The following is a 13688-nucleotide window of genomic DNA, read 5'->3' as shown; positions in this document are numbered from 1 at the left end:
TACTAAATTTTATCATATTCTTACTAAAAATTTCCATTATTTACCTATCACAGGCTATTCTAATATTATGTCCATTCACAGTCCCGGCCAAATTTCTGTTCTAATATTATGTCCATTCACAGTCCCGGCCAATTCTGGATAGAAATTTGGGTTGATATTATTGGTGCTATATGGCCATACGTGGCAACGAAGACTTGACTTTCAAGGACATAAAGTTTTTAACTTTACCAAAAGTCAAAACTTACGTACCCGACCCCTTAAGTTTTTCCCACAAAAATCTAAGAGCAATCCTTTGACCATCCTGGTCTCGTGACTTCTAATGGGAGCTGTTTGTTCTCATGGCAGTGCAGGGCTGCCCGCCATCTAGAAAAACAAAGCAAAAGATGTGAAATATTTTCCAAGGATAGAAATGTGAAGATGATGGCAAACAACAATGGCTTGGGCGGTGCTGACACCTTGACTGCTGCTGTAGCTGCCATCAGTGCTATTGATTCCCGAAATCTTTTTTCACAACAGGTAATTTCCCAATTTTATTGATACGTCAGAGGATCGAATTTTCTAAAATTCTTTTGATGTTAATTTGCAAAAATCTGTGATATTTATGTGGGTATATATATTATAATTTTGGTGAATACACTTCTCCATAAATCCGTTCCCCAGACATCATGTTTTTATATGATTTTGGTGAAATGCACTGGCCTATAAACCCATGCGGTACTTCCCTGCTACCCAAGGTAAACTGGTATCTACAAGTTGAAGGCTACCCAAGGTAAAGTGGGTTCTATACAAGCTGCTGACTCTGTTAACATTGAAACCTGGGTCTAGAAGTTGTGCTATCTGTGAAGTCTATCCAAGGTAAAGTGGGTTCTACACAAGCTGCAGACTCTGTTAACATCGAAACCCGGGTCTAGAAGTTGTGCTGTCTGTGAAGGTTATCCAAGGTAAAGTGGGTTCTACACAAGCTGCAGACTCTGTTAACATTGAAACCCGGGTCTAGAAGTTGTGCTGTCTGTTAAGGCTGTCCAAGGTAAAGTGGGTTCTACACAAGCTGCAGACTCTGTTAACATTGAAACCCGGGTCTAGAAGTTGTGCTGTCTGTATAACTACCTGGCAAGCCCAACATAAAAAGTATAAAGTTCATCTCCTGTTAGACAGCAATTCCAAAGTCAAAACTTTTCCTTTTCCCTTTTCTGCTTGGAAGTGCTTAGTAAAACATGCCCCTGCTATGGATCCCTTTTGGACTTAAATGTCAGGTTTGAGGGGTAACAATTCTACCCAAATCACTTAACGCTTGGACTCATTCTAATTCTTTTGATATGCATGTCATTTTGAGTGTGGAGTGGACCACAGTGAGGATGGAATCTTGTTAGATGGCTTAATACTCCATTGTGTCCAACCCCACATCCCAACAGTCAATTATTGCCCAGTTAGCAATATTTTGATTCTTTTGATATCACGTCATTTTGACTGTGGACTGGAACACAGTGAGATTGGAATCGTGGTAGATGGCTTAATAATCCATCGAGCCCAACCCCACATCCCAACAGTGAATCAATGCCCAGTTATCATTATTACTATCTGTTTTTAAAGAATGAAAATTTTTAAAACACTTGTACAAGATATGCAGTACTCGAAACTGTTTTGCAGAATTTTAATGTAGAAACTCTTTTCTCCACTTTATACATCTCTGCTCACCAAACTCTCCATGATTTTTTTATCCTAAAATAAGAAATCAAACTGTATCATCTGCAAATCGTAGGGATTCCATTCTGAAATTTTGGTATTGAAGCATATTAACAGCCAAAGGTGTCTGGCAAGGAAACGTAATGTATTTCTGTTGTTTCAGAAATGGATGAATATATTTTCATCTAAGATTCAGTTTATATTTTTTTCTTTCTAAATTAAGCTAATTCTATTACTGAAAAATATAGTACACTGAGGCTTTAGCCTGTGCATATCCATGCCTGAGTGTTGGGCAAAAACAGCGAAAACAGAGTCTGGACTGCCCATAATGGGAAGCCAGTCCGAACCAAAATAGGATTGCCAATATTATCTTGCTGCCCACTCAGGGGAAACCAGCAATTTCGCATAGTTTTTTTTTATCAATTTCTCAGGGAGAAACATAAAACAACCAAGTAACCAAATACCAACAGTTTTTCCGATAGCCCCGAAAAAGAAACCAGTAAGCAAATTCCCAAAACCTGAGAATAACAGACATGTGGCAGGTTGTGTGGCCGATCAGGTGCGTGGCGGAGACGACGGGTGTTCCTCAACAATGAAGCATCTGTAAGCCTCCATGTCGACACCTGCCTGCTTTGAAGCCTCCGTGTTGTCTGCCTGTTGCGCCGGTTGTTCCTCCTCGATAAAACAGTGGTAAGGATCCATGTCTTCGTCGTCATGCTGGTCCTGGTCCGTCTCCTTCCCAGTTTGCTGCGTCCCTGCACTGTGAGTGCTCTTCTGGACCATGGCTGGTTCTGCTCTGGTGTGGCCACCACCTTCAGTGGCCTGCTCCTCCTCGTTAGAGGTGATGGAATGGGAGCTCCCCGCAACTCTGGCTGGCGTTGTTCTGGAATGGTGTCCACCCTCAATAGCTTGCTCCGTCTCGTGAAAGGTTATGGAGATGGTGGCAGTGATGATGGGCCTGTTCATGGAGGAACGAAAGATGAATTGGGCGGAATGGAGAGGCGGCTGTGGATTGGAAGGAATGCCACTGGGAGGCGAAGCAGGGGGTGTCGGATGGAGGTTGTAGTGACCAAACACCAACAGTAACTAAAATCTGAAATAACTATTCCCACACAGAATTTAAAATCTGAAATACAGAAGCCTGAAGAATTAATTTGTACTTACCTCAATTGCTGTTGATGCGGCTGATTCTACTGGTGCTGCTGATCCTGCTGGTGGTGTCGTGATTATTGGATCCAGATTCCGGGAGACCAATACCACCCAGCCAGATTGAGCAAACCTAGCTGCTCAATCCAGAGAACTTCACAACAGAAGCTCTCTGTCCCTCCGTGCCCAGAACCTCAGACCCTTAAAGCTTTTCCAATGGATAGTTATCTTCCTCCTGGTTTTCTCCTGGTGAATTTCTGCTCCTGGTTTTGCCCCCCTCTCTCGGATCAGGCCTCTGCTTTTATTTACGGTTCTGGCGGTGGCCGCCCTCCTCCCTGCAGCCACCGCCTTTCACGCATTGAAGGCTCTCCGATATTTTCTACTGACCTCTACGCTCTGTTATAACTTCTCAGTTGGTGGAACGCGCTTCTGATTAATGGACCCTTTAATGAGGTTGTGTTTGTACGCTGCCTACGTATTTATAAGTTCAGCCAGATCTTTATAACATTTAAGTTATCAATTTATATCATAAGTTCCATTATATAATATATAAGATTTATAAGGTCCATTGTATATAAGATTTATATTATAAGGTCCATTATATAGTATATAAGATTTATGTTATAAGGTCCATTATATAGTATATAAGATTTATATCATAAGTTCAATTATGTATTTTGTAAATTTAATATATATATATTATAAAGGTTTAATTATACTTTTTATAAAGTTTAACTTATATATGTTTATAATTTAAATTTTATTTATAAAAACTTAACACATTTATTGTTTGAATTTCATCACATTTGGTCTTATTATAAGGTTTAAAACTTTATATAATGGATCAATTTAGCTGGGTCGTTACATACACCCCCCCTTCTGAGAACTTCGTCCCGAAGTTTAGAGTTTTAGGTTCAAGGTTTTAATGGACATGACCTTTTCTATCCCGGTCCCCAAGCTATTCAAAATCATCCTATCCTCCCTAATCTCTTCTGCTCCCATCCTATCCGTCCTCTACCAGAGTATGCCATGGTGTCAGTTTTACTGACCTCTCCATTCATAACTCTAAGGTGACAGCGTCGGTTATACCGACCTGATCCCCAGTAGGCATCCGGCAGTCATCATCACACGTCTAGGGGAGCGTGACTCGCACAGTCCTCCCATGACCCCAGGGTTCGGAGGATAAACGGTGGGCAACACCTCCACCCCTCCCAATAAAATTAGGGCTACTACCCTATCATAGGATCACTTTGAGCTTTAATTGATCTGAGGTTCTGTCGTCACGTGGTCATCCCGGTAACTGTGTATTACCTGCAATCAGACGCTTATCCATGCATTCATAAAATGTGTATCAGCATATTCAAATAACTCACATATTATTCCCTTATGAATTTACCTATGATACTTTAATACAACATATTTTGTCATATTCCATGCATGTCTTTTGACGTTCATCTAGAATGTATTCACCTTCTGATCTCTATTCTATTGATCATATTTGACAAAAATAAATAAATCCGGTCTATAGATAAATGTCTTTACTTTAACAACTATAATTTAGTAAAATGAACCACATATATTGTTTTGGTATCCATGTACCAGCAGAAATTTAAACATATATTATGCCACAAAGTTTCATGTTTATCCATAATCATTCAAAATGTTTCTGAGTCTCTGACTGTAGTGAAGTAAATATATACAAAACATATTGTAAAGTTCTTCAAAATGGACATAAATTAGGGTATCTCCGACATATGTCCTCTGTATCTTCCCAAGTTGCTGATCCAGGACTATACTTGTCCCATTGGACCTTAACTTGGTCCACCAAACGGTTCCTCAACTGTCGAACTCTACGTTCCAGTATACGTAAAGGTTCGACCGTTATGACTCCCTCGTCCGATACCTGCAATTCTTTCCACTGGATCTTATGAGATAGATCAGCTACATAATGTCTTAATACAGAAACATGAAATACATTATGAATTCTATGCAGGTGGGGTGGCAGGGCAAGACGATAGGCAACAGGTCCAACTCTTTCCACGACTTTAAACGGTCCTATAAATCGGGGTGACAGCTTTGTCCCTTTTCCGAATCGAATAGTACTTTTATTTGGTTTGATGCGGATGAAGACCTGGTCCCCTACTTCATACCTCCTATCAGTTCGGTGAGCATCCGCATGACTCTTTTGTCTATCCTGTGCTTCCTTTAATTGCTGTCTAATCTGTCTGACCTGTGCTTCCATTTCATGGATTAATTCTGGTCCTATTATCACTCGATCTTCTAACCTGTCCCAACTTAACGGTGTTCTGCAAGGTCTGCCATATAAAGCTTCAAATGGAGGCATCCCAACAGTAACTAAAATCTGAAATAACTATTCACACACAGAATTTAAAATCTGAAATACAGAAGCCTGAAGAATTAATTTGTACTTACCTCAACTGCTGCTGATGCGGCTGATTCTACTGGTGCTGCTGATCCTGCTGGTGGTGTCGTGATTATTGGATCCAGATTCCGGGAGACCAATACCACCCAGCCAGATTGAGCAAACCTAGCTGCTCAATCCAGAGAACTTCACAACAGAAGCTCTCTGTCCCTCCGTGCCCAGAACCTCAGACCCTTAAAGCTTTTCCAATGGATAGTTATCTTCCTCCTGGTTTTCTCCTGGTGAATTTCTGCTCCTGGTTTTGCCCCCCTCTCTCGGATCAGGCCTCTCCTTTTATTTACGGTTTTGGCGGTGGCCGCCCTCCTCCCTGCAGCCACCGCCTTTCACGCATTGAAGGCTCTCCGATATTTTCTACTGACCTCTACGCTCTGTTATAACTTCTCAATTGGTGGAACGCGCTTCTGATTAATGGACCCTTTAATGAGGTTGTGTTTGTACGCTGCCTACGTATTTATAAGTTCAGCCAGATCTTTATAACATTTAAGTTATCAATTTATATCATAAGTTCCATTATATAATATATAAGATTTATAAGGTCCATTGTATATAAGATTTATATTATAAGGTCCATTATATAGTATATAAGATTTATGTTATAAGGTCCATTATATAGTATATAAGATTTATATCATAAGTTCAATTATGTATTTTGTAAATTTAATATATATATATTATAAAGGTTTAATTATACTTTTTATAAAGTTTAACTTATATATGTTTATAATTTAAATTTTATTTATAAAAACTTAACACATTTATTGTTTGAATTTCATCACATTTGGTCTTATTATAAGGTTTAAAACTTTATATAATGGATCAATTTAGCTGGGTCGTTACAGAGGTGGTGAGGTTGTGAGTGGCCTTTGCCACTACGAGTGTTTGGGTAGCAACCCGTAGTCTGCTGAGCCATAGAGGATGTGGTTTCAGAGGCCGAAGAATGAGGGGGACGAGTCAATCTTCCTCTACTTCCACCCTTGCGACTACGCATTCGATGTCGTGTTCTCGGCATGTTGACATCAGGTGTATGAGAATTGCTGCCAGGATTAGGCTCAGAGTGATGAGAAGGCTCAGTAGGATTAGCGGGCGGCTCAAAGGAGGGATTAGCTGCAGAGGCCGAGTGGAAAACGAAATGGCAAGCCAGGCTTTGAGTGAAGTGAGTTCCCGGGCCTAAATCAATGCAACAAAGGAGGCTGCAGCGCCTCCCCGTAGTAGTGCGAGAGCTAGGTGCTGCAGCTGCCTGAGGGCATAGACATTGCAGAGGCAGGGGATAAGAGACAGGTGCGGTGGTATGATTATCACCAGAGGTCATCTTTGCGTGGAGCCGAGGTGGGTAGTTGCAGGCTGGTTGAAGACAACGCCAACTTAAATGCCATTTATGGCTAGTGTTAATGCATTTTTTAGACTGATGTGTCGGATTACGGAGGGCAATGTGGTATGGCGGCTGGCCACATGCCGTCTTGTTCTGCCGCCACCTTGCTATCTTTGCTGGGCACTTGCATCCGGGAAAGATTTAGTTTATATTGATAGTTAGATTAAGATAAATTCATTTCTAAATTAGAAAGAATAGAGTGGATTAAATTTGACGAAATAGTACGTAGTTTGAATGAGTGTGAATGTACCTCGTCAGTTACTTCAAAGAAATTTTTTCTCAGTTCCCCCGGGCCCGTAGTCCCCCAGTTATTGGGGTGCCTTGTCCCCGAGGCTTCACACCAAGCCTTTGCAAAAGCAAGGTCATGCTTTAGTAGGGTCAGGCAGAATTGTTGCCGCCTGATGGGAATGTCCCTATAATGCTACAAATGTTGTCATGTCACACAACCCACTGGCCTCAAAAGAAAGTTTCTCCAATCGTTTGACAGCAGTGCAGTGATAGTATAAGAACCACTCATACTTTCTATATTGAGGTATGATTGTTAGGTAGAGGAAGCCACAAAAGTGAAGGCTGAGCTGTAATGTGCAGCGCCCTCAATGCTATGTCGAACTGGAAAAATGACCATTTTTTTAAACACAAGAATGTTTACACACAAACAATGTGATTGCAACCCTATTCCAACAAACATTAGAAGGGCCATGCAAATCATCAATCTCAAGGGTCATTCACAATCCAGCATCTAATCTAATTGTATTCTGCATAGAATTTTCTGTTAATTTCATAAAAGACATAACAAAAGATACAAGAGAGCATTTAGGGCATTAACCAAGAATCCGCATACATAAACCCAATCTGGGTTTCATCGAACCAAGTACACTCCTTGTGACAATCTCATCTCTCTTGAGATTCACTTCCTAGGTTTCAACAACTGTTCAGACGGGTATCCGATCCTTCAGTCACATTCCAACATATCACGTGATACATGCACTAATCGTTATCACACTCCGATCAAATCAATTTCAAGCCAAGTGTTATCATCGTGATGCAAAGTTCATTCTAATCTCATCAAGCGTGATTCTCCCACAAGGGTTCCATTTTTGTTTGATATCATATCAAGCCATTATGTTCCCAATTCATATTCCATTATCTAACTCACCTTGTGGCATTTGCAAATGATCTCAAGGCTTGCACATCCAAGAGCTCTACTCATGGACAACAGCAAGCCACAAAAAGAGTTAAACAACAATTTTTTCTCACAAGAATTGTGTCTAGATGCCTAAATAAAGGGAGTAGTTTTACTCAATTACAGTACCCCCATTATTAGAATCTGATCCTAAAATTTGCTAGTTTTTTTAGAGGAAGCCAGAATATTCTAAGTGTGTAGGTTTTCATAGCTAGTCATAATGTTGCTTGAGCTTTCTGGAGGTTAACTGTGTATACAATTTTATACATGGTATATTTCTAGAAAGCTCAAGCAAGCTAGAATATTTTTGGACTGTTCAACATCTAACATAGATTCCTGGATAAAAAAGATATCTAGATTGTGCAGTTTGAAGAGGTGTTTTAGGGCTAGTGTTTTCTAGGAGTAACCCAACCCTTAGATATTGATGGAAAGGACTAACATTATTTACCCCTTCCCAAGGCCAACCTAGCTCCAAGGGCCCCAATCATCAATTGTTGTTTACCACTAATAATCTCATGTTCAGCCCTTTTCTATGCCAATTTCAACATTGATTTCCCTCCAGGTGTAACAATAGTGGACTAGCTAGTCATGTTGTCCCAAACCCCTCTACCACCTCTCCGATATTGGTTTCTTTAGTAGATATTTTTGAAGATCTCAAATGATATCTAAGGGTTTCTTGATCTTTAGATTTATTGTTTAACTTCTTGATATCTTCAGGGACTTAACTAGAGTCGAGAATGGAATTATGTACTTTGGGATAAGATAGTGTAAAGGATAGTGTGAGAGTAAGAGAGTTTCTCTGAAGGGGGGACAAATTAATTTTAGGTTATGATAGCCCGCATCCCTACATAGATTGTCATGCCCCACGATTTTATTGAACCTTTTGTCCTGTTACCGCCAAATCTAGTAGGTCTTGGAGAGGGAAACCTTACAAAGAAAAAGCTAGACCAAGTGTTAACAATGGGGTAGTGGCCCACTGTCACCACAATCAAAACCCCCTGCTCTTTACAAACTCTCACCTATGGGAGGAGTCTCGGTAGAAAAGAGATCACTTATAATAGGTATTCTAGGGTTAAAGTATGAAATGATTTCGCTAGGAGGTCTTTAAGAAAGACACAATTTTTGTTTAAGAATTCACAAGGAAGCAATTCTCTTTCGACCTTGGGGGTTGATAGATTTGACAAGTGTTGGAGCAACTCAAGGTCAAGGCAAGGAGAAAAGTTTTCTTACAATGAATGTTAGCTAAGCCAAGGCTCATGAAACCTTTAAAGAAGTCCTTAAGTTGAGGGAAGAAAAACCAGGATTTCCCTTAGGGAAAACACCTTGGGCAAGAGAATTTATGGATGAAATTGGAGTGGATGCCCGCCAAATTGATCATAATTCCATACATTAGACATAGAAAAATAATTTTTCAATAAATTAGGTCACTTACAAGACAACATGCAAGAATTCCTTCCATTATTCCAAAGAATAGGTCCAAAGAATATCCAAGATTAACTCCAACTATCAAAATTCATCCAAAGATACCAGTTCATCCACAAGGGAGAAGTGCAAGTTCCTCTATGAGGCTGAAATTCCAAGTGTGATGATGATTAGAGATCAAATGAGAGATATCTAATATATATGTGCTCTATCATATCCCATTTTAGCCTACAAGCCCCTCTAATCATAAAATAATGTGCGAATAATGGCCTAGGTAACATGTTGACCTAATAACTTTTGCAAATTTGATTTATCTCTACAAATGCCAACCGAAATGCTGACGTCATGCATGTGTGGGATTCTTGAAGGGTGACATTGAGGCCTTTTGGTGCCATGACAGGTGTAGAAGGCCTCTAAAATCAAGATCTAGGGGTTGGCCCCTGTACCTTGGTGCAAATCATCTTGTGGACCCCAAATGTGGGTTTGGAGCATGTTACCCACCATTTTGTGGGTGATATCCCTAGGATAATTTTTTTTCTCCATGATGGTCCTCAATCGGCAGCTGACAACCCCTTGCAGCCACCAACTAGCTCGTTGTACCATTTCTCCGCCACTTGAGCCATTCATGTGGTCCCTCACCCATCTGTTATGATCGTATGTTTGAAGGTGGGCCTTCCGAACCTAAAGGTATGCCTTGTCATCTGGTAATTGAGTATTGTGGTTTTCTTATCATGGACACTTCTAGGCATGGATTAATGGGGGGATTCGACAGAAAGAATGGGCTAGGTTTGTGCTCTTGTCCCCTAGACCTCTTATGGAGGTTAACCTTGGACCTTAATCCCGTGGGATCTCTTTTATTGACCCTTGGGCTTTAGGGATGGTATTACATGGGAAACTTTGATTTTGGTTGCATGGTCTCGCTCTCTCATCTGTATATATTACTCCCCTTCCACTCATTATAACCCCATTCATCATTTCTCCCACCTGGGTCCACATTCCTCCACTAGGTCCAAATAGGGTTAGCTTTCCCCTTCCCCTTGCCCACACCTTGGGTCGGGCCTGGAATGATGCCCTGAAGGTTGATGCAGCTGAAAAGAAAAGTAAAAGTGTAATTGGCCACATTCAATAGGAAAATGTACCACAAAATGCAAAACATGGCCGAGACAAATGCATTTAGCACGTGGGGAAAAGCCAATACATGAGCTCTATTACCCACCATTTTGTGAGTGATATCCCTAGGAGAACTTTTTTCTCCAAGATGGTCTTCAGCGAGTAGCTAGCAGCCCCTTGCAGCCACCAACTAGCTCATTATGCCATTTCTCCGCCACCTAGGCCAGCCATGTGGTCCCTCACCCATTTGCCATGATCGTACGTTTGAAGGTGGGCCTCCCGAACCTAAAGGTATGCCTTGTCATTTGATAATTGGGTATTGTAGTTTGCTTATCATGGACACTTTTGGGCATGGATTAATGGGGGGATTCGGCGGAAAGAATGGGCTAAGTCTGTGCTCTTGTCCCCTAGAACCCTTTTGGATATTAACCTTTGATTCTAGTCCTGTGGGATCTCTTTTACTGACCATTTGGCTTTAGGGATGGTATTTCACGGGAAACCTTGATTTTGGTTGCGTGGTTCTGCCCCCACATCCACCTATATTCTCCCCTTTCCATTCATTATTACCCCATTCATCATTTCTCCCACTTGGGTCCACATTCCTCCACTGGGTCCACATAGGGCTAGCTCTCCCCTTCCCCTTGCCCACACCTTGGGTCGGGTCTAGAATGATGCCCCGGAGGTTGATGCAGTTAAAAAGAAAAGTAAAAGCATAATTGGCCACATTCAACAGGAAAATGTATCACAAAATGCAAAAGATAGTCGAGACAAACACATTTAGCACGTGGGCAAAAGCTAATGCATGAGCTCTACCCCATCATCATGGCCATCACCCTGCTTCCTACAGGTTTTGTGAGGCTCCTTCGTCAAATAGGAACTGGTTGGGAATGAACCGCCCTACCTTAAAAGGGGGTATCCACTACTACATCTCATACATCATGCTCGTACCCCTTGCGCCCCGAGTAGTTAATCAAAGAAAAAAAAAAAAAAAGGCAAAAGGCATACAAACAAGGGTGGAAAAATCAAGGCTGGGGCATCCTCATGTACCACCGATTGCTCCCTCCTATACATTATAAACCCAAGTGTGGGCTTCCCTTTTATTAGCTGCCCTTACACCCGAGCATGTGGCCCAAGGCTGCCCCTTATCATCCCCTACTTCATTCACCTCTCTATCACATACCACCACCTTTTAAAGGATGTACCTTGAACATATTATCCCCTTTAGAAGTATAAACCACCTAATAAGATACTTGGTTAACCCCATCTGGAGTTTGGGAGACATTGGCACATCTTGAAGCCCATTATGGAAGGGCATCATGAAGCCTCCACCTGTGGTCCGTGGTTGGTAAGCTCATTTACTCGATTTCTCTAATGACTTGTTCCACGAGAAGGCTAGGGGACACATTGGATTTTATGCAGGATTGCAGATGGTCTCCATCTTGGGTTTGGTCTCCCTTATACGGGGTCCTAACCCTCCAAAGGGCCACATTGGCACATGTAGAGTGCGTGTTGAGAGCCATGGGCCTTCACAATAGTAGACAACACTCCATGGATTCCCGAGGATGTCAGAGATTGCTCGAGATTCACCTATTGGACAAGGAAGATGCACCTGGTTCACCTTTGCCCAGCCAGCCCCACAGTTGTATCATGCACTTGGCAGCTGAGCTAGGACTAGTAGGATGATGGGGCATCACCTACACTATCATTAGACTTCTTACAAATGATCTATAGGCATTTTCGACTCATTTGGAGACCCATGAGGTTATTATTGTGCCCCCACACCCACTGGGAGCACCATAGGTTTATTGTTTGGAGAACAAAGGGCCACTCCCTTGTCCATCACTTTTGAGGGTCCTATTCATCATTATGGCACTTATGGACCTCATCAGGCCTCTTGGAGGGCCCTACGACATGCATAGATTATTATTTGACCTCTTGAGAGGCTTATTATTTTATTTGTGAGCTAGTTTGGTGGGCTTGTCACCAAAAGTTAGTTAATTTGCACATTATTTCATTTTAGGGGCTAATGTAGGCCCAATTAGGTAATTTGAACTCCTAATGAGTGTATAAATTGGAGTTAGATGAATTCACTTTGGATCAACACATCACTTGGATTAGTGTCTCTCTTGAAAACTTCACATTTTTTTTCCTTAGATGATATTTTTGGATCATGGATGAATTTTGATGTGTGGATTGGGTCTTCTTATCTTTTAGCTTCTTAATTGCAAATGTGTTGATGGTTGGATATATTCTCTTACATGTAAGTACAATTTTGACGCTATTTTCTTTTACTTTGCTGCATACATTGATCATGATTTTTTTCGCTATTTTAGGGCTAGTTGTTGCATGCATTTACGACATCAATGTAGAATTATGTCTCTATATAGCTTATCTCTATGTATGGGCCATGTTTGATGAACGAATTGTCCTAGGGATCAAAGTTACCTTGAAAAGCCGTCTCCATTTGCAACGAAGTATAAATGCTTTTAAGGTCACTTTTCTTCTCTTGCCCTCAACATTAGACGAAGTTGACTTTGAGAGCTTCCTTGAACAAGAAATGAGATCCATCTTCATATTTCTCCTTGACTCCATATCCCCAAGAGGAATTAGGCATTGATCCATCAAAAGGTGGTCACTTTAAACCTATTTCTTCACCTTTTTTTCTTTTTCTAGGTCTAGCCAAGTTGGGTCACCTAGGGCATCACTTTCCCGACAAAGTAGCCCTCCAAAAAGTTCGATCTCCTAGCCTCTCCTGTGTTGGTGTGTCCTCAAGGCCTCCTCCAATTTTGAAGCCATTCCGACGGTGGAGTTGTGAGATAACCCAAGCCCTAGCTCCGAGATCAAACTTTGCCCTAGCATCCCCAAGGCTAGTGCCTCATAGGATCAATTTGACACCTTTAAGTGAAAATTATTACTTTGATCCTTTCCCCCCTCCTTGTCTGGGTTAAGAACATCATTGGTTGCTAAATTCTTGCCCCTTAACCTAGGTTGGGTCCACTTGGTCTCGTGTGGTCCCGCATCTTTGAAAAGTCAAATCTTCAAGAACCATTTGGGAAGTCAAGTTCAATAAGGATTTTAGGATTGGGAAACTCTTTCACAAGTCATATTCCATAAACCTAACCCTCAAATCCCCACATCCTTCTCCTAGAAGACATTGTACCTTGCTTAGAAAGCAAGCAAGCTCCATTCTTGACCCTCTTCTGGAAAGGGATTATTTGGGTCACTTCATATCCATTTGTTGATTTATCCTTCATTTCTGACTCCATATATATTGGGTCTCCTCCCATCGGTGAAAGTCCATAAATAGTAGGGATCCTTAGCTGAGGTGACAG

General features: G+C 41.3%; 1 protein-coding gene across 1 annotated transcript in view; it reads left to right on the top strand.

Annotated features, from left to right (window-relative positions):
• The first annotated feature begins 249 nt into the window (after nt 1-249).
• LOC149147215 (uncharacterized) overlaps nt 250-13688 on the top strand; it is a 55670-nt gene continuing 42231 nt past the window's right edge. Inside the window, exon 1 of the mRNA XM_089439870.1 lies at nt 250-516. Within this exon, the coding sequence (XP_089295996.1) occupies nt 418-516 (99 nt within the window). The 5' untranslated portion in view covers nt 250-417. The remainder of the gene's footprint in view (nt 517-13688) is intronic.

This window comes from Pinus tabuliformis, chromosome 9 (assembly GCF_031772625.1).
Source record: "Pinus tabuliformis cultivar Carrire ecotype Pingquan chromosome 9, CPIR1, whole genome shotgun sequence".
Classification (NCBI taxonomy): domain Eukaryota; kingdom Viridiplantae; phylum Streptophyta; class Pinopsida; order Pinales; family Pinaceae; genus Pinus; species Pinus tabuliformis.
This window is presented reverse-complemented; position numbering and strand designations above follow the sequence as displayed.